Source organism: Sphaeramia orbicularis, chromosome 14 (genome assembly GCF_902148855.1).
Source record: "Sphaeramia orbicularis chromosome 14, fSphaOr1.1, whole genome shotgun sequence".
NCBI lineage: Eukaryota > Metazoa > Chordata > Actinopteri > Kurtiformes > Apogonidae > Sphaeramia > Sphaeramia orbicularis.
Window position 1 is genome coordinate 47,790,985 of NC_043970.1, and position 20,724 is coordinate 47,811,708.

Here is a 20,724-nt window from a genome sequence, read left to right on the forward strand (position 1 = left end):
GTTTTAGCAAAAATTTTCTCCATAACTACAGGTCAAAGTCATTTCAAAGTTCATATGCAGCTTCCTTGAGACAATTGTTCGCAGTTTTCAGACATTTTATTTTGAATTTTTACAGAATTTTTTGAAGTATTAAAAATGTGCTTTTTACTTATAATGGTCCATATTTTGATGGTTTATGAAATGGAAATGGTTACAAATATCAATATAGTTACTACTGAGCACTGATAGGAAGTCATATATGGACTTTCATTTGGGTCCATGACCTCTGACCTTGACTGGCTTTGAAGGGTCAAACTCAAGGTCATCAGTGTCTAAATTTCAATAATCATCTCCTCCAAAACTACTGCTCAGACTCATTTTAAAGGTTTTATGCAGCTTCCTTGGGACAATTGTTCGCAGTTTTCAGAAATTTTATTTTTGAATTTTTACAGAATTTTTTGAAGTATTAAAAATGTGCTTTTTACTTATAATGGTCCACATTTTGATGACTTAGAACATGGAAATGGTTACAAATATCAATGTAATTACTACTGAGCACTGATAGGAAGTCATATATGGACTTTCATTTGGGTCCATGACCTTTGACCTTGAGTGACCTTGAAGGGGTCAAACTCTAGGTCATCAATGTCTCAATTTCAACAATCTGCTTCTCTAAAACTACTGGTCAGATTAATTTTAAATGTTTTATGCAGCTTCCTTGGGACAATTGTTCGCAGTTTTCAGAAATTTAAATTTTAAATTTTTGTTGAATTTTTGAAGTATTAAAATGTGCCTTTACTTATAATGGTCCATATTTTGATGGTTTATAACATGGTTTATAAAATGGTTAACGATATCAGTATAGCTACTATTGAGCATTGATAGGAAGTCATATATGGACTTTCATTTTGGTCCATGACCTTTGACCTTGTGTGACCTTGAAGGGTCAAACTCAAGGTCACCAATGTCTAGATTTCAGCAATTTTCTCTGAAAATACTGGTCGAATTCATTTAAAAATGTTTATGGAGACTTTTTGGGACAATGTCTACAAGGTTTACACCAGGGGTGGGCAATCCTGGTCCTCGAGGGTCTGTATCCTGCATGTTTTAGACGTTTCCCCCTTCCAGCACACCTGAAGGTCATTATCAGGCTTCTGCAGAGCTTGATGATGGGCTTATCATGTGAACCAGGTGTGCTGGTAGAGGGAAACATCTAAAACATGCTGGATACCGGCCCTCGAGGACCAGGATTGCCTACCCCTGGTTTGCACTGATAGAAGTCATATATGGACTTTCATTTAATTAGTTGAGTTCTCCTCCAGTGAAAGTACCACCCACTTCTATTGGGAGATTGATCTCCTGCATCCAGACCACAGGACTCTAACATAGATCAGAACCTGACAACCTCACAAATTCAACTTGTTATTGATTGCTGATAGAACATTCCAGTGAGATACAGGGCCATTGGTTTTATTTATTTATTTATTTATTTGTCTTGCAGTTACCTGGCTGCAGGCGCCAGTTTTGATGCCGCCAAAGTCATCTCCAGGAAGAATGAAGTGTCATCACTGAGAGCGGCGGCGACTCTCGCGAGAATCTCTGGAGAAGCGGTTCTGGCTCAGTCGCTGGCGCTTCGCTGCGCTAAAGATCTGGCTGCGGTTCAGGACTGGGAGGGAGCTCAGCAGGTCTTGAAAACCCAGAAGAACCTCCTGGTCAGTGATACAAAGACCGCTGAGCATAATGCAACCTGAAAACCTAACATTCACACACTGCTGCACAAGTGTCATGTTAGAAAGCATAAAAAACACCGGATTTGTGCAGCCCAGGAATGTCAAACATACAGCCTGTGGGCCTAACCCGGCCCTCCAAAGTTACAGCTTTGTCCCCAAGATTTCATCAAAATCTTAGTTTTTACAGTCAGGTAGCAAAAAATGTAACAATAACAAAGAAAGAAAGGTAAAAGATTTGATATACAATATGCATTACATATAAAAGGTTTAATCATAAACAAAACAATGACAATCACATTTCAAGCTTCTTCTAAATGCAGTTAGGATCTGATTTGGAGAAGTGACACCAGAATACATATGAACAAATGTAAAATCACATTACAATGGACAGATTAAAGATAGAAGAATCAGGTTTTTGGTGACATTTTCTGTTGGAAATTTTATTCACTCACTTATAGAAAAATTTTATTTTAATTCAAAGTGAGAACTTAATTTGAAGTAATTTGTATTAAAATCAATTAGCATGTGTTATTTTGTTGTCTGTGAAGTTACATGTTAAGTCTAGGTTTTCTCTTCTTACTTGTTAAGTCAGTTGGGTTTAACTTCATTTGTTTCACTCATTTTATTACATAGACCTCCTCTCTGTTCTAACGTCACTGAGCATTATGAAAGAATACATCAGGGGTGTCAAACTCATTTTAGTTCAGGGGCCACATACAGCCCAAGTTGAGCTCCAGTGGGCCAGACCAGTAAAAGAATAGCCTCTAAATAATGCCAACTCCAAATTTTTCCTTGTTGTTTTAGTGCAAAACGGTAAAATTTAATTATTAAAATGTTTAGATTTACAAACGATCCTTTCACAAAAAAAAGTACAAAAACCTGAAAACCTAAGAAAAATAAGTGCAGTTTTAACATTATACCTCACCTTTTCATTGACACGTGTACATTACAGATCACAGTGGATCTACAAAAGCACAAAACATTCAGTAACAGGCAGAATATTGTTAAATTTTTGGAGTTTGGATCTAAAATGATTTTGTAATTTTTACATTTCACCAATTCATCCCACGGGCCAGATTGGAACCTTCGGTGGGCTGGTTTTGGCCCACAGACCACATGTTTGACACCTTTGGAATACATAGCTATTATTATAATAAACCCCCGTTCCGTCGTCTGCAGGTGCACAGGCTACACTTATGTGTGGCTGAGCTTCTGACTGGGACCCTGTTGGACGTCGGAGTCGTACCTCAGTCCTCTGTCTCTGGTCACCCGTGGGCGACGCCGGGAAAGAATAGCACGAACTTCCTGGAGAGAGTGAGACATGTGTGGGACGTGGAGTTTGGCGTTTCGGAAAAGTCGACGGACCATTGCAGTGTCGCCGCCCTGGTGCAGGAGCTGAAGTCTGTGGAGAGTCCACAGTCCACCAGCAACGTTCCCCTCAAACAGGTACCCGGTCCTGGACTGGATCAGACTGTGTTTGTGGGTTGGTCATTCTGCAGAACTCCTGCAAAATGCTGGTGACTCATTTAAAAAATAAGTGGTACCAGGCACAACACATGTACTGTAGCTTTTCTTGGCATCGATCCAGCTGATGTCATCATGTCTATGCATGTGGCGATGTCAGCATATTAACTGCCTCTATATATGTGCCAAGTTTGAAGTCAATTGAAACAAAATTGATGTTTTTATAGACATTTGAAATTTTGCCCATTATAAGCACTGGGTTACAAAAAAATGTTTTTTGCAAGTTGTCTAGGTTTTTTCAACTGAATTAGGACCATTTTGCGCCACTAAATCCAAAAATGACATCTGTTTTTCTCAATCAGGTCAGGTTTTTTTGCTAATTTGATTTTGAAAAATTTGAACTTCTCACAATCTGTGCCCAAACTTTATCTTGGTCACCAAGTTTAATACCAAAGTAAGATTGGTAAGCACACTTTATGAAACTTGTGACTTGATTCCTGTTAGGTACAATGGTGTATTCACCGCAGATGTAGCAGAATACGTCAGGCTTATTTTTGCAAGATCTTCTAGTCGAAGCCATTCCATTCACCTGTAATATTAAAAAAAACATTAATCATAAATTGGCAAAAGTAAAATCTTCAGAACTCGTTTATTGCAAGAAATATGAAAGAATTTTGTATCATATGATGTGAAAATGCTCATAAATGTAAGCAAAAATGTTAAAAAGCCAGTATGTAGCATAGTTCAGAAAGTTGACCTGACTGAGCAAAATTAATGTGATTTTTGGATTCAGCACACCAAAATTATCCTAAATCAGCTCAAAAAACTTAAACAATAAATTTGTTGTTGACTAGTGAAGTAAATGGGAGAGAAAAAAGATTTTAAAAATTCATAAAAAATTCTAACTTTCACTTACTTTTTCCAAAATGTAACCACATCTATTCTGGGTCACTGGCAACCTCTAAACCCAATCTGGTATGAATTCAACCGATAGTTTTACTGCTACAGACATGTGAAATTTTGGCCATTATAAGTAAATGGAAAACTTTTTTTTTTTTTAATTCATAAAAAATTTGAACTTTGACCTACTTTTCCCAAATGTAATCAGATCAATTCTGGGTCACTAATAATCTATAAATCCAATTTGGTATTAATTCAACCAATAGTTTTACTGCTAGAGCAGGGGTGTCAAACTCATTTTCTTCTGGGGGCCACATTCAGCCCACTTTAATCTGAAGTGGGCCGGACCAGTAAAATAATAGCATGATAGCCAATAAATAATGAAAACTCCAAATTGTTTTCATGCAAAAAATAACATTCAGTTATGCCAATATTTACATTTACAAACTATCCAAACAAAAAGGATGTGAATAAGCTGAAAAAAACGGAATTTCTTAAGAAATGTAAGTATAATTTTATCAGTATTATGCCTTGACTTGTCATTCATACATATGCACACAACATTTAGTAACAGGCAGAAAATTGTTAAATTGCTCTTAATTTACTTCATTTCTTCATTTTGTTCAAGTTATTCACGTTATTGTTAAAAGATAGTTTGTTAATGTAAACAATTTCACAATTTAATGTTTTTTGCACTAAATCAAAGAGAAAAAATTGGTGTTGTCATTATTTCTAGGTTATTATGGTGTTATTTTTGAGTTTGATGGCCTAATTTGCACTTTGCAAATTCATCCCCGGGGCCGGATTGGAACTTTTGGCGGGCCGGATTTGGCCCCTGGGCCGCATGTTTGACATTTGTGTGCTAGAGTGTTAACAAACAAACAAACCGAACCAAAAACAATACCCCTTGCCTCCTCTTCGGTGGGCGGGGTAATAACTTAAGTCTTTGAATCTTAAGTGAGATTGTTTTAGAATCCACAGAAATCCAAACTAATCCCAGAGATAATAATATATGAAGCTGAATATCTATATAAAATTACACTGGTCAACAACAAATTTATTGTTTCAGTTTTTTGAGCTGATTTAGGATCATTTTGGTGTGCTGAATCCAAAAATCACATTAATTTTGCTCAGTCAGGTCAACTTTCTGAACTATGCTACATATTGGCTTTTTAACATTTTTGCTTACATTTATGGGCATTTTCACATCATATGATACAAAATTCTTTCATATTTCTTGCAATAAATAAGTTCTGAAGATTTTACTTTTGCCAATTTATGATTGTTTTTTTTTAAATATTACAGGTGAATGAAATGGCTTCGACTAGAAGATCTTGCAAAAATAAGCCTGACGTATTCTGCTACATCTGCGGTGAATACACCATTGTACCTAACAGGAATCCTGTTAGCAAATGATTTTTTTTTCTCTTAAAACCTATTTTGTGTGAGAACTATATAAAAAATCATCTGATAAAGTCACAAAAATGTAATCAATTTTGTGAGAAGATCAATTTTTTCAAAATCAAATTAGCAAAAAAACCTGACCTGATTGAGAAAAACAGATGTCATTTTTGGATTTAGCGGTGCAAAATGGTCCTAATTGAGTTGAAAAAACCTAGACAACTTGCAAAAAACATTTTTTTGTAACTCAGTGTTATCATCAGTCTCTTACTTGGTATGAAATGTGTTCATAATCCAGAAAATCTGTCTTGAGCAAGAAGACACGCCACTACCAAAACACTTTTTTTTTTTGTTTTACATTTCACTTGGTGATATGACAGAAAATGTAGTTTTTCTTTGTTGAATGGTTGAACGCTGAGCAGCACAACCGACATCTAGACAATATAGATACAGACAGACTTTATTTGTCATTTAGATTGACATCAAAATGAAATTCAGAATGAAATTGAATATAAATTTGCATAACTTTGCTCTTGCTATTTGATAAATGTGTAAATCAGGGGTCTCAAACATGCGACCCGGGGGCCAAATGCAGCCCACCAAAGGTTCTAATCCGGCCTGTGGGATGAATTTGTAAAGTACAAAAATTCCACAGTCAAGGCTGTGGAACTCAGTTTAGTTCAGGTTCCACATACAGACCAATATAATCTACAGTAAAATAACAGTATAATAACCTACAGAATATAATGACTCCATATTTTCTTCTCAGTTTGATGTGGAAAAAAAAAAAAAAAATCTTACATTATACTTATAAATAATGACAACTGCAAATATTTGTCTTTGTTTTAGTGCAAAAAATAACATTAAATTATGAAAATATTTACATTTACACACTATCCTGTAACAATAAAATGTGAATAACCTGAACAAATATGAACCTGAAATGTCTGAAGAAAATTAAGCACAATTGTAACAATTTTCTGTCTGTTCCTCAGTGTTTAGTGTCTTTGTAGATCTGATCCACAATGCACATGTAGAAATGATAAGTTGAGGCAGAATATTGTTAAAATTGCACTTATTTTTCTAAAGAACCTTCACTTCTTTCAGGTTATTCACATCTTTTTGTTTGGATAGTTTATAAAAGTAAGTATTTTCATAATTTAATGGGTTTTTTTGCACTAAAACGAAGGCAAAAACTTGGAGTTGTCATCATTTATAGGTTAATATGCTATTATTTTTGCTGGTCCGGCCCACTTGAGATCAAATCAGGCTGAATGTAGAACCTGAGAGAAAATGAGTTTGAGAGCCCTGGTGTAAATGATGCAGCGCAATGTTTCAATGTGACCACAAGATGTCGCCAAATGACTCAAACTTAAAAGCAACGCCTTAACCACTGTAAATGTTTTCTTTTTCCAAGGATATAAATCAGACAGTGACCTAAAACCTGAACTTAAACAGATAAGACTGATGAAACAGTAGTGACATAATGCTGAATGATTTTTTGATAGATCTAAATATTAGATTTAATGTTATTGTGCATTTCAGTGTATAAGGACTTGGATTTGCTTACATACATTTTATTTATTTTTTTGTTTTTTCAGGGATAATAGTTTGTAAGAGTTTAATAGAGTGGTGCTGATATTCTTCGTCCACCTAAACTTATCAACAAATTTTATTTATTTATTTTTGTTGTATTTTAGGTGTTTTAGTTGCTTCTTACCTGTTAGAGAATCTTTCACTTTGGCTGCATTATTATTATTTCTCATCATCAGACTGTGTTCAAATCTATTTACATGTAAAATACATTTCTCCAGGTAACTGAGTAGACAATTATCTGTGGATTTCTGTGCATCTTCCTTTATTCTGTCTTTCACCTCCTGTCTGTGTCTCAGCTGCTGCTCTTCTCGTCCCTCCATCTGACCCGGGCTGTGCTGAGCTTCCTGTTAGAGGAGGATGATGACGATCAGCTGATGAAGGAGCTGTGGCAGGCGGTGGCGTGGACCAGAGACAGCGAACACTTCAGTGTGTCTGCAGAGTTCTGTAGGCTGCTGTTCCCTGACGGTATGTCTGTGTTACCATTTAGCTCACAGGTGTCAAACATGTGACCCGGGGGCCAAAACCGGCCCGCCAAAGGTTCCAATCAGGCCCGCGAGATGAATTTACAAATTGCAAATGCAAAAATTACCCTGAAGATATTAACAGTCAAGGGTATCAAACTCAAAAATAATAGCATAATAACCTAGAAATAATGACTCCAAATTTTCTTCTTGGTTTAATGTGAAAAAATTAATGACATTATGCCTCCAAATAATGGCAACACCAATTTTTCTCTTTGATTTACTGCAAAGAATATTAAATTCTGATATCCTTTAACAAAAAAATGTCAATAACCTGAACAAATATGAACAACCTGGAATGTCGAAAGAAAAATAAGTGCAATTTTAACAATATTCTGCCTGTTTTGTGCCTTGGTAGATCTGATCTGTAATGCACATGTAGAAATCATACATTGAGGCATAATATTGATAAAAATTGCACTTATTTTCCTTCAGAAATTTCAGTTTTTTTCCAGTTATTCACATCTATTTTTGTTTTGGATAGAAATAGTTTCATCATTTAATGTTATTTTTTGCACTAAAAAATTTGGACTTGTCATTATTTATAGGTTATTATGCTATTATTTTACTGGTTCCGGCCCGCTGGAGATCAAATTGGGCTGAATGTGGCCCCTGAAAGAAAATGAGTTTGACACCCCTGATTTAGCTCATGTTGTGTTTGTCAGATCACACAAATACTGGATGACTGTTTGATTTTTGAACCTGAAGAGGAAAATGCATATTTAACCCTTTCATGCATAGTGGTCACTACAGTGGACAGCTATTCTACAGCTGTTCTCTTGTATATTCATGGGTTTTGTTGTTTTAGTTCATTATCAGCCAACACAGTGGACACTTACGCATATGTAACTTTGCTGTTCTTGATAAACCTGATCTGCAGTAACATGTTTGAGTGTAAATCAATTGTTAATAGACTGTAATTATCATTTTTCTCTTTAGCAAAATGTTTTTTTTTTTGTATATTATCTCCATGAAGTGAGTAATAACTAGTATTAGAGTATGTTTAAATATGAGAAAACATCAAATTAGCAGCATTAAAAGTGTTTATATTTCATAGTTTTCACAGTATATCAGTAAATACATGTTTCTTTGCTTCAAAAATTAAACGCATCGTATCCATTTGAGTGAACATTTTTGCAGCTCCATAAAAAATAGGTCCATAAAAAGCTGTCAATTGCATTTTTTTCATGCCTAAAGAGGAATAAAAACACGGGGGAAAAGTCATGATTAAGGTTCTCATAATTCATGCATGAAAGGGTTAAAGTGTTTAACCCTGTCATGCATGAATTATGAGAACCTTGATCAAGATTTTTTTCCTGAATATTTTTATTCCTATTTAGGCATGAAAAATAAAACAAAAAAACAATGCAATTGAGATTTTTTTTTTTTTTTTTTAATCAACCTGTTTTTCATAGAGTTGCAAAAATGTCCACTCAGCTGGACACCATGCGTCTAATTTTTGAAGCAAACATGTATTTACTGATACACTCTATGAAAACTATGAAATAAATACATTTTTAACGTTGCTAATGTGATCTTTTCTTACATTTTAACATATTCTAATACTAGTTATTGCTCACTTCATGGAGATAATTTGCAAAAAGAAAAATAATGTTAAAAAAAAAAAACAACTGTTAATTACAGTCAAATAGCAATTAACATGTTACTGCAGATCAGGTTTATCATGAACAGCAAAGTTACTGTAATGGTATGAATTGTAGCATCCACTGTGTTGGCTGGTATGGAACTAAAACAACAAAATCCATGAATATACATGAGAACAGCTGGAGAATATCTGTCCAGTGGAGTGACCACTATGCATGAGAGGGTTAAAGTGAACAGGGGAACAGCGGAGGTTTTGTTTTCATCGGGGTTTGTCTGTTTGTTTGTTAGCAACATAACTCAAAAACTTATGGATGGATTTGGATGAAATTTTCAGGAAATGTTGATACTGGCACAAAGAACAAATGATTAAATTTTGGTGGTGATGGGGGGGCTGATCTGCCTTGGTGGAGGTCTGCGCTCTTAGTGCTTTTCTACTTTTGAATTTGGGTCATTTGGTGACATCTTGTGGTCACATTGCAACATTGCGCCACAGATTTATCAAATGGCAACAGCACAGTTCTGCAAATGTACATATTTCAGTATGTAGTACTGTAACAATTAATCCAATAATGTAACAGATGAATAGAAATGGAAAACAGGTTTGTCTGTTTCATACCTTTTGTAAATGTTCTCTCATACAGTGGTCCAAATTCAGTATAATTCCAGAGCAGAGTGCATTTATGCAAAGAGTTTTGGTTCTTTCTCCCCAAAGGAGAGGCAAAGGGTATTGTTTTTGGTCCAGTTTGTTTGTTAACACTCTAGCAGCAAAACAACTGTTGAATTCATACCAAATTGGGTGTATAGATTACCAGTGGTCCAGAATAGATGTGGTTTCATTTTGGGAAGAGTAGGTCAAAGTTCAAATTTTTTATGAATTTTTTTTAAATATATATATTTTTTTACATTTATTTATAATAAGACAAATTTTCAAATGTCTATTAAAAACATAATTTATTTCAATTTACTTCAAACTTGGCATATATATAGAGGCAATTGATATACTGACATCAGCACACACATAGACATGACATCAGCTGGATCAATGCCAAAATAAGCTACAATATGTACGAGGGGCAGGGTTTGTTGTACCTGGAACCACTTGTTCTTATTTGCGTTGTGGTGATGTGTTTGATGGTTTACTTTTATATTTTTAAGGACTGTCATTATTTTACGGTAAATGTTTGGTGCTAGTTTGTGGGTATTTTGTTTATTTATCTTACTTTATAATACAGTATCAATTTTTAAAAATAAGCATTTTTACATATAACATATTATCCTTTTGATTTTAACAGACACTATCCTGAGAACTGATAGTTTTCATTTGTCCCGCCTCTTCCTCTTTACGAATTCATCATTATAACCACATAATTTTTAATAACAGTATTATTGCGCACTTATTTATGTTTATTCCTTTCCATATTGTACAAATGGCTGTTCTAATTGTGTCTCAATAGAGTATGTTCATATATACAGGGTGGGGAAGCAACATTTACAATGAACATTTAGTTGTTTTTTCTCAGCAGCACTACGTCAATTGTTTTGAAACCAAACATATATTGATGTCATAACCATACCTAACACTATTATCCATACCTTTTCAGAAACTTTTGCCCATATGAGTAATCAGGAAAGCAAACGTCAAAGAGTGTGTGATTTGCTGAATGCACTCGTCACACCAAAGGAGATTTCAAAAATAGTTGGAGTGTCCATAAAGACTGTTTATAATGGAAAGAAGAGAATGACTATGAGCAAAACTATTACGAGAAAGTCTGGAAGATACTATTAAAGAAGAATGGGAGAAGTTGTCACCCGAATATTTGAGGAACACTTGCGCAAGTTTCAGGAAGCGTGTGAAGGCAGTTATTGAGAAAGAAGGAGGACACATAGAATAAAAACATTTTCTATTATGTCAATTTTCTTGTGGCAAATAAATTCTCATGACTTTGAATAAACTAATTGGTCATACACTGTCTTTCAATCCCTGCCTCAAAATATTGTAAATTTTGCTTCCCCACCCTGTATATAATTTTTTTTGTAATGGAAAATATAGTTGAATGGTGCAGCTGTAACACACAATAATTAATAATGAGTTTTGATTCTGATTATTTGTGCATCAGGTGACATCAGTGTTTGGTCCAAGAGGAATCCCAGAATCCCTCTGTCAGAAGAAACAGCTGCAGCTCCTGCCGTCAGTCTGCAGGCGTTCGTCTGTTACCACCGTCTGTATGAACACTGGTGGAGCAACTCCACAGAGACCCAGACCCAGACCCAGACTCAGACCCAGAACGGACCCGCCCACCCAGCAGCCGCTGAACCCGGGGTCACAGACGAGCCGAAGGTGAACGGAGGTCTGTCGGAGTCTGGACGGAGCAGCTGCGCCTCGGACATGTCGCTGCTGTTGTCCGAGTCACACGCCTCCTGTCAGGCCACCCAGAGGATGATGGGAAATATCCAGAACCGGTTGACGTCCATGGTGCAGCAGCACAGCCGAACCCAGGGAGGCCAGCCGGACGGCGACGGATCCACCAGAGAGTCGACGCAAAACCAGGACTCTGAAGAACGGTGAGAGTTTCTACTTGATGTTTGGGTTTGTTTAGTTAAGAGGGGGAAATCAGTTGGATCTGTACAGTGCAGATTTAGAATTAACCCTTTCATGCATGAATTATGAGAACATAAGTCAAGTTTTTTTTCCTGAGTGTTTTTATTCTTCTTTAGGCATGAAAAAACAATGCAATAGATTTTTTTTTTTTTTTTATAAACCTGTTTTTTTATGGAGGTAGATTTGTTTTTTTATTGCTTTAACTAAAAAAAAAATCAATTAAAAAAAAGTGTTTGAATGAAAAAAAAATTACGATATAAAAAATTGCATTTGAACACTTTTTTTCCTTGATTAAAGTGAATTTTTTTTTTTTTTAAATGAAATTTTTTTTTGGTTAAGCAATAAAGAAACAAATCTACCTTCATAATTTTTTGTGGACTTCCAAAAATGTCCACTCTGCTGGACACCATGCGTTTAATTTTTGAATATCAGAAAGTAATATACAAAATCAGAACATTTTTAACGCTGATGTTTAAATCTGATATTTTTTTCGCATTTTATCATATTCCCAATTTTTATTAGCAATTGATTTACACTCAAACATGTTACTGCAGATCAGGTTTATCAAGAACAGCAAAGTTATAATAATGGTATGAATGTCAGTGTATTATGGGATGGTGCATAAGCGTCCACTGTGTCGGCTGATATGGAACTAAAACAAAACCCATGAAAATACAAGAGAACAGCTGGAGAATAACTGTCCACTGTAGTGATCACTATGCATGAAAGGGTTAATATCTTTAAAATTTATACTTTTAAGAACGTTTCTTTTGCACTGGTGTAGCATATCGCTGCTGTAAACTGTTAAATTTCCCCATGGTGGGATCAATAAAGTCTTATCTCCTCCTGAGACCCAGCAATGCAAGTTTGTCCTCTGTAGGAGACAAAAGTTTCAAAGCTTTATTAATTAAAAAAAAACAAAAAACAAAAAACTGTCCACTGCAAAGGACATTCCATTGTAGCAGAATAATAAAAAAAAAACATATCTGATAAAATTGTTGCATTATGTTTCCAATCAAGACAATTTGGCATAAAAAAAAAACGCCAAAACTTTTACTTTCATGGGTCTCAAGAGGATATTTTACAAAGATTTTCCTACTGTTTTTTTTTGTTTTTTTTTTACATATATTTTCATTTTTCTTTCTATATTAGTATGTTAGAATCTTCATCCTTATGGTATGACCACATATTACAGTCCAACCCTTGTATTAACATAAGAAAAATGTAACATCTGAATATATTAGACAACATAGTGATACTTTTACATTATTATTCTGATGTAGGTAAAAATTTACTTGTAAACCAACATCAGAAAAAGTAAAGGTCGACCGATATGGGTTTTTCTAAAGCCGGTGCCAATTTTTAAAAATTCGATCAGCTGATATTTAAGGCTTATTTTTTATTTTTTTTTTAATATATCACATTGACTGTAAAATACAATTGAAACACTCACATAATTAAGATTTTTATGCAGCAATATAAATGAAATTATTAATACACATAGTACTCTTTTAACATTTATTGAACTTTAAGTGCTGCCCACACTGGTGCCTGATCAAATATCTTATAAAATTTTTTACAATTGATCAAATATCAGCTTTCAAAAAAAAAAAAATTAAGGCCAATATTGAAAAAAGTCTATACATCAGCCTACCTTTAACAAAAAGCATCACAAATCACTGTTTCGGTCCATTTATGCCAGTTTATCGAAATTAAGGTTGAAATACATTAAAGTAAAAATGTATAAAGAGGTATTCTTCATACCACTTACTTATTACACTGGTCAACAACAAATTGATTAAGTTTTTTGAGCTGATTTAGGATAATTTTGGTGTGCTGAATCCAAAAATCACATTAATTTTGCTCAATCAGGTCAACTTTCTGAACTATGCTACATATTGGCTTTTTAACATTTTTGCTTACATTTATGGGCATTTTCACATCATATGATACAAAATTCTTTCATATTTCTTGCAATAAACGAGTTCTGAAGATTTTACTTTTGCCAATTTATGATTAATGTTTTTTTTTAATATTACAGCTGAATGAAATGGCTTCGACTACAAAATCTTGCAAAAATAAGCCTGACGTATTCTGCTACATCTGCGGTGAATACACCATTGTACCTAACAGGAATCCTGTTAGAAAATTATTTTTTTTCCTCTTAAAACCTATTTTGGATGAGAACTATATAAAAAATCAACTGATAAAGTCACAAAAATGTAATCAATTTTGTGAGAAGATCAAATTTTTCAAAATCAAATTAGCAAAAAAACCTGACCTGATTGAGAAAAACAGATGTCATTTTTGGATTTAGTGGTGCAAAATGGTCCTAATTGAGTTGAAAAAACTTAGACAACTTGCAAAAAATATTTTTTTGTAGCCCAATGTTATTATTGTTCTATTTTTACCTCTTTTTCTTTTTAATAACATGGTGAGAGAGAAGCAATATCTCAGTATCTCAATTCTCTGTATGTCCTGTGCATCTAGTGAATTAATAAAAAAAAAAATCTTTGAATCTTGAATCTAAATAGGTTTTCTGATATTGCATATATTATTGTTTTGTATATATTAAATGATCTATACTACTTTATGTACTCCAGGATGTTGGATTATACTGTTGGAGAAGTTGGACTCATGTCTAACTGTTCACATGTCTTCTCTCTCAGGGAGGAGGAGTCTTTCCTCTCTTTGTCCACAAAGATGTCAGCGCTCCAGAAACAACTGGCCGAGCTGCCGGACACATTAAAGGTACGAACACATACTGGTTACAACAGAGAAGACGTGTTCAAAGAGTACTTAGACCAGGGGTGTCAAACTCATTTTAGTTCAGGGGCCACATTCAGCTAAATTTCATCTGAAGTGGGCTGAACCAGTAAAATAATAACATAATAATTTATAAATAATGCCAACTCCAAATTTTTCTCCATGTTTTAGAGCGAAAAAAGTAAATTTACATTATGAAAAGGTTTACATCTACAAACTATCCTTTCGAACAATGTGAATAACATGAACCAACTGAAAAAAATAAGTGCAATTTTAACAATATTGTGCCTCGGTTTATCATTTTAAGGATGTAACGATATGAACATTTCATATCACGGTTATTGTGACCAAAATTATCACGGTTATCATTATTATTGCCGTATTGTTGAAATTGTGCTCAAAATGTTCAAAAAGTACTGATACACACACTGAAATAATTTAACCAAGTTGTATTTTGAAAAAAAATTAAAAAAAATTAAAAAATAAAATAATTGGCACAATGTACTTTCTGTTGGCAGAAACATTCAAATATTAACCCTTAGTGATCTGAGCCTATTTTGTTTGTTTTTCAGTACTTTTGATTTTGCCTTTATATACTACATAAACAAATGTTTACTATACCCATGTTTGGGAGCTTTTGTTTTCAGCACAACTTCATTTATATCATCTGCCTATTAATTTTTTCACTTTAACCTACTATAAAAACACAAAAAATATAAAATCCGATTTGAAAAATGTATATAATTTATCGCATAAATAACACAAAGATGCTTAACGAACCTTTTCAAAGACTTTAAAAGTGAACATTAGTTCCAAATATTAGGTACATACAATTAAAACTGTAATAAATTAAAACGATACTCAAATATTTGACATTAAGGCAGATCTTTACATAGGCGTTTTCTCCGGAAAAGTGCGGTAATCAAACACGGTTATCATGATAATTAAAATTTAAACAGTAATACTAATCGTCTGTATTTTCTCGGCGGTTTATCGTTATACCGGTAATCGTTACATCCCTGTATCATTTACATATGTACATTATAACTTACAGATCGCAGTGGATCTACAAATACACAAAACATTTAGTAACAGGCAGAATATTGTTAAAACTGTACTTATTTCTCTTAAGATATTTCAGGTTGCTCATATTTGTTCAGGTTATTCACGTTTTTTGTGAAGTTATACTTTGTTTTAGTGTAAATACGTGAAAATATTTACATTTGCAAAGAGAAAAATTTGGAGTTGTCATTATAAGTTATTATGATAGTGTTTTACTGGTCTGACCCACTTTAGATTGAATTGGTCTGAATGTGGAACCTGAACCAACAGGATTGTTCATATCTTAGTGTAATTTTTGCATTTCACAAATTCATCCCAAGGGCCGGACTGGACCCGGGGTTTTGGCCCCCGGGCCACATGTTTGACACCTGTGATTTAGATTGAAGAAAGCACGATTTGTTCATTCTTTCTTGCGTTCTCGTTGATTCCTTAACTCATGAGTAAAATATTATCAATCTGGGATATTTTGACTGTAGTTCAACAGGCGTCTTTATATATAACCTGTCATTGACTGAACACTACAGGTTGGAATCACATCAGTGGAGACTGATGCAGATGAGAAAAGACATAGGAAGAGTCAAATTATCACATTCATCTAGTTATAATTTCGTCTGTGGTTAAAAGAATTCGCACATTCAAATTTTTTTTCCAGCTGTATGAGACATCTGGTGTCATAATATAGTTTTATATTGTGATAAATATCATTGCATTGGTTAATTTTGTATAAATTCTTTGTTTCCAAAATGCCTCAGACGTGGCTTATACTCAATTTCTCTCAACACTGATTTTTTTTTTAAATCTATGCCTATGATATGATTTTAAATGTTCTACTTCTAAATTTCTAAAATATTTTTCGCGCTCCAACTGTAAATAATTTCTAGCACAACTAACTAACAAACATCTACTTTCTTCACAGCTCACTTAGGATGAAACTTTCAGGAAATATTGATATTTATAAACTATATGGACAAAAATATTGGGACACATTATGTCTACAGCTGTAAGATGTCCTGTTCCTGCTGATTTGAGATAAAAACATCAATATTTCCTTTTATTTTTCTTCCTAAGTGAGATGTGAAGAAAGTAGACTGTGAGTTGTGGTAGAAAATGTTGTCAGAGCATGAAAAATATTTTAGAAATTTAGAGGTAGAACATTTAAAATCATATATATGGATGAAAACAAACAAACAAAAAAAAAAAACAAAATCAGTATTGAAACAAATTAAGTAAAAGCCATCCCTAAGGCATTTTGGAAGCAAACATAACAATTTAAACCAAACTAACCAATGCAATGATATTTATCCCAATATAAAACTATATTAGGACTAGGGGTGTAAGAAAATATTGGTTCTACAATATATCGCGATATTTCATTTCACAATGCTGTATCAATATTAAAAAGTACTGTATTGATATTTTTAGGTATTTATTCAAATGCAGATATTGTGGAAGTTCATTTATGTTTTTTGTTTATATTTTATTTATCATTATTTAACACTTATTAAATAATGTTAGTTCCTTTGTTGGGATTGCACAAAAATAATGTTAGTTCTGAACTAATAGAATATGAACATTTGAACAAGATCTTAAATTGTAATGTCTGTAAAACATTAACTTTTAACAAAGGAACATTTTGTGATATAGCATTAGATCCCGTTCTGATCAAACAAAAATCAGTTTAGTATTCGTGCGTATTTCTGGTGTAATTCAATCATTCAAGGAAATAAGCATTTAAAAAAAGAAACAAACAAAAAATTGCCTGTTTAACAGTATCGTGGTATATCGTATTGTGATCCTAGTATTGTGATTTGTATCATATCGCCAGATTCTTGCCGATACACAGCCCTAATTAGGACATTAGTCATTATTGTTTTGTATCCCAGACCCCTGTTAGAAAAGAAACACCTGAATTCAACGTGTCCCAATACTTTTGTCCATATAGTGCATATTAGTAGCCGTTACATCTGCACCAAAGGACTAATGCAGGGGTGTCAAACTCATTTCGGTTCAGGGGCCATATTTAGCCCAATTTGATCTCAAGCGGGCCAGACCAGTAAAATAATGACTTAATAACCTATAAATAATGACAAATCCAAGTTTTTCTTTTTGTTTTAATACAAAAAACCCCAACTAAATTATGAAAATTTGCATTTTACAAAAAAGATGTGAATAACATGAAAAAACAGAAATTTCATTTGAAAAATTAGTGCGATTTTAACAATATTATGCCTCAACTTATTATTTATACATGTACATTTACACACAATGTTCCATAAACATTTGGTAACAGGCAGAATATTTTTAAAATTTTGGAGTTTGGAACTAAAATTTAAAAAATATCTAAAATATTCCATCTCTTATTATTAACACAACTACAGATCACAGTGGATCCATAAATGCACAAAACATTTAGTAACAGGCAGAATATTGTTAAAATTGCACATTTCAGGTTGTTCATCTTTGTTTTTATTTATGTATTTATTTACATTTTATTGTGAAAGAATAGTTTTGTAAATGTAAATATTTGCACAGTGTAATGTTATTTTTTTCATGTAAATTTTTTCCACAAAGAAAATTTGTAGTTGTCATTATTTATGGGTTATTGTGTTGTTATTTTTACTGGAGATCACATTGGTCTGTATGTGGAACCGGAACCAAAATGATTTGGACAACCTGGACTGTTCAGGTTCATTTTTGCACTTTCATCCCGTGGGCCAGGATGGAACGTTTGGTGGGCCAGATTTGGTCCCCGGGCCGCATGTTTGACACCTGTAGACTAATGTGTTCTTACAGATTCTAACACGGTGCTGTTTTTCCTCAGACGTACCCTCACCCAGACGTGCTGGAATGCTGCCTGGTTCTGCTGCACCTCAGCAGGGTTTCACCGTCCGTCTCAGAGTCGCTCCGACAGAAGGCCACAGATCTGCTGCACAGATACGGAACGAGTGGCAGCATCCGCAGAGCCGCTCAGAGACTCACCGCCTGAACTCTGACCTTTAACCTGCCTTCAGGGAAACCAAACTGACGGAAGCACTTCCACCGTACGGCTGTTTATGTCCAATTAAGAAAACGACTTAAGTCACAAGACTGAATTCAGACGTTTGGAGTTCGATTTGACAACAAGAGAAGACTAAACCTTCACCACTTCACAAATAAGACCGAGTCTGTTACTTGTGTAGAGCTGATTTATGTTGTTTCAGCTGCGATTTTTAGTTTTGATAACAGCTGTATAACACCACCTGTCATCGTTTTAGACTCACTATGTTTACATCCACAAAAAAAACTGATTTCTTTCCTTATTCTAGAAAACATTAATTCACAGGTGTCAAACATGCGGCCCGGGGGCCAAAACCGGCCCGCCAAAGTTCCCTATCCGGCTCGCGGGATGAATTTGCAAAGTGCAAGTTAGGGCATCGAACTCAAAAATAATATCATAATAACCTATAAATCAGGGGTGTTAAACTCATTTTAGTTCAGGGGCCACATTCAGCAAAATTTGATCTGACGTGGGCCGGACCAGTAAAATAATAACATATAAATAATGTCAACTCCAAACTTTTCTCTGTGTTTGAGAGCAAAAAAAAAGTAAATTTACATTATGAAAAGGTTTATATCTACAAACTATCCTTTCAAAACATGTGAATAACATGAACAAACTGAAAAGACAAGTGTAATTTTAACAATATTCTGCTTCAGTTTATCATTTACACATGTACATTATAATTTACAGATGACAGTGGATCTACCAATACATAAAACGTTTAATAACAGGCAGAATATTGTTAAAATTGTACTTACTTAAGACATTTCAGGTTGTCCATATTTGTTCAGGTTATTCACATTTTTTGTGAAATTATACTTTGTTTTGGTGTAAATACATTAAAATATTTACATTTACAGAGAAAAATTTGGAGTTGTCATGATTTTTATGTGATCATGGTCCTGCCCACTTGAGATTGAATCGATCTGAATGTGGAACCTGAACTAAAAGGATTGTTAATATCTTATTTTTGCATTTCACAAATTCATCCCAAGGGCCGGACTGGACCCTTTAGCAGGCCGGATTTGGCCCCCGGGCCACATGTTTGACACCTGTGGTATAAATAATGACAGCACCATTTTTTTCTCTTTGATTTAGTGCAAAAAACATTAAATTATGAAAATATTTACATTAACAAACGATCCTTTTACAATAACATGTGAATAACTTGAACAAATATGGACAACCTGAAATGTCTATAGAAAAATAAGGGCAATTTCAACAATATTTTGCCTGTTACTAAATGTTTTGTGCCTTTGTAGATCTCATCTGTAATGCACATATATAAATGGTAAATCGAGGCATAATATTGATAAAATTGTACTTCTATTTCTTAACAAATTTCATTTTTTTCAGGTTATTCACATCCTTTTTTGTTTGGATAGTTTGTAAATGTAAATATTAGTGTGACTGAATGTTATTTTTTGCACTAAAACAATTTGGAGTTATTATTTATTGGCTATCATGCTATTATTTTACTGGTCCGACCCACTGTAGATTAAATTGGGCTGAATGTGGCCCCCGGAAGAAAATGAGTTTGACACCCCTGCATTAATTCAACACAGCTAATGAATATCCCTCTTCTATTCCTGTCATATGCAGCTATAAATGTGTTTACTGTCCATCACAACATAGTGGAGCTTCTTAAGACTTTGTGCCTATTTGCATCCAAATATTTTTTTTTTTTCAACATTTTGCACTGGTGTTGGATTTGTTGGACTATATGAACTCAGATTCCCTCCGTCATTCCTTCAACTGCCTTCTTGAAAAAGGCCAGTGTTGGTACACTTGCACACCGACAGAAAATGTGTTAATATTCAAGCATTTGATAATTAAAAGTAGTTCTACTGAGCAGAAATGTGGATTTTTCTTTTTCTACCCCCTTTGTTTCCAACTGGTTGTTTACATCACATGCTAATTTACATATTCACATCATATCACACAGCTATACTTTATTCAAATGTACGCTCTATTTTGAAAAAAAAAAAAGCACCTAGACCAGTGGTGTCAAACTCATTTTAGTTCAGGAGCCACATTTACCCCAACATGATCTGAAGTGGG

General features: G+C 34.1%; 1 protein-coding gene across 1 annotated transcript in view; it reads left to right on the forward strand.

Moving 5' to 3' along the window:
- The window catches only part of gemin5 (gem (nuclear organelle) associated protein 5), a 69,040-nt gene extending 50,346 nt beyond the window's left edge, over window positions 1-18,694 (forward strand). The window contains exons 23-28 of the mRNA XM_030154670.1: window positions 1,481-1,691; window positions 2,889-3,155; window positions 7,367-7,535; window positions 11,314-11,758; window positions 14,465-14,546; window positions 18,445-18,694. Coding sequence (XP_030010530.1) covers window positions 1,481-1,691; window positions 2,889-3,155; window positions 7,367-7,535; window positions 11,314-11,758; window positions 14,465-14,546; window positions 18,445-18,609 — 1,339 coding nt within the window. The 3' untranslated portion in view covers window positions 18,610-18,694. The remainder of the gene's footprint in view (window positions 1-1,480; window positions 1,692-2,888; window positions 3,156-7,366; window positions 7,536-11,313; window positions 11,759-14,464; window positions 14,547-18,444) is intronic.
- Window positions 18,695-20,724: the final 2,030 nt, after the last annotated feature.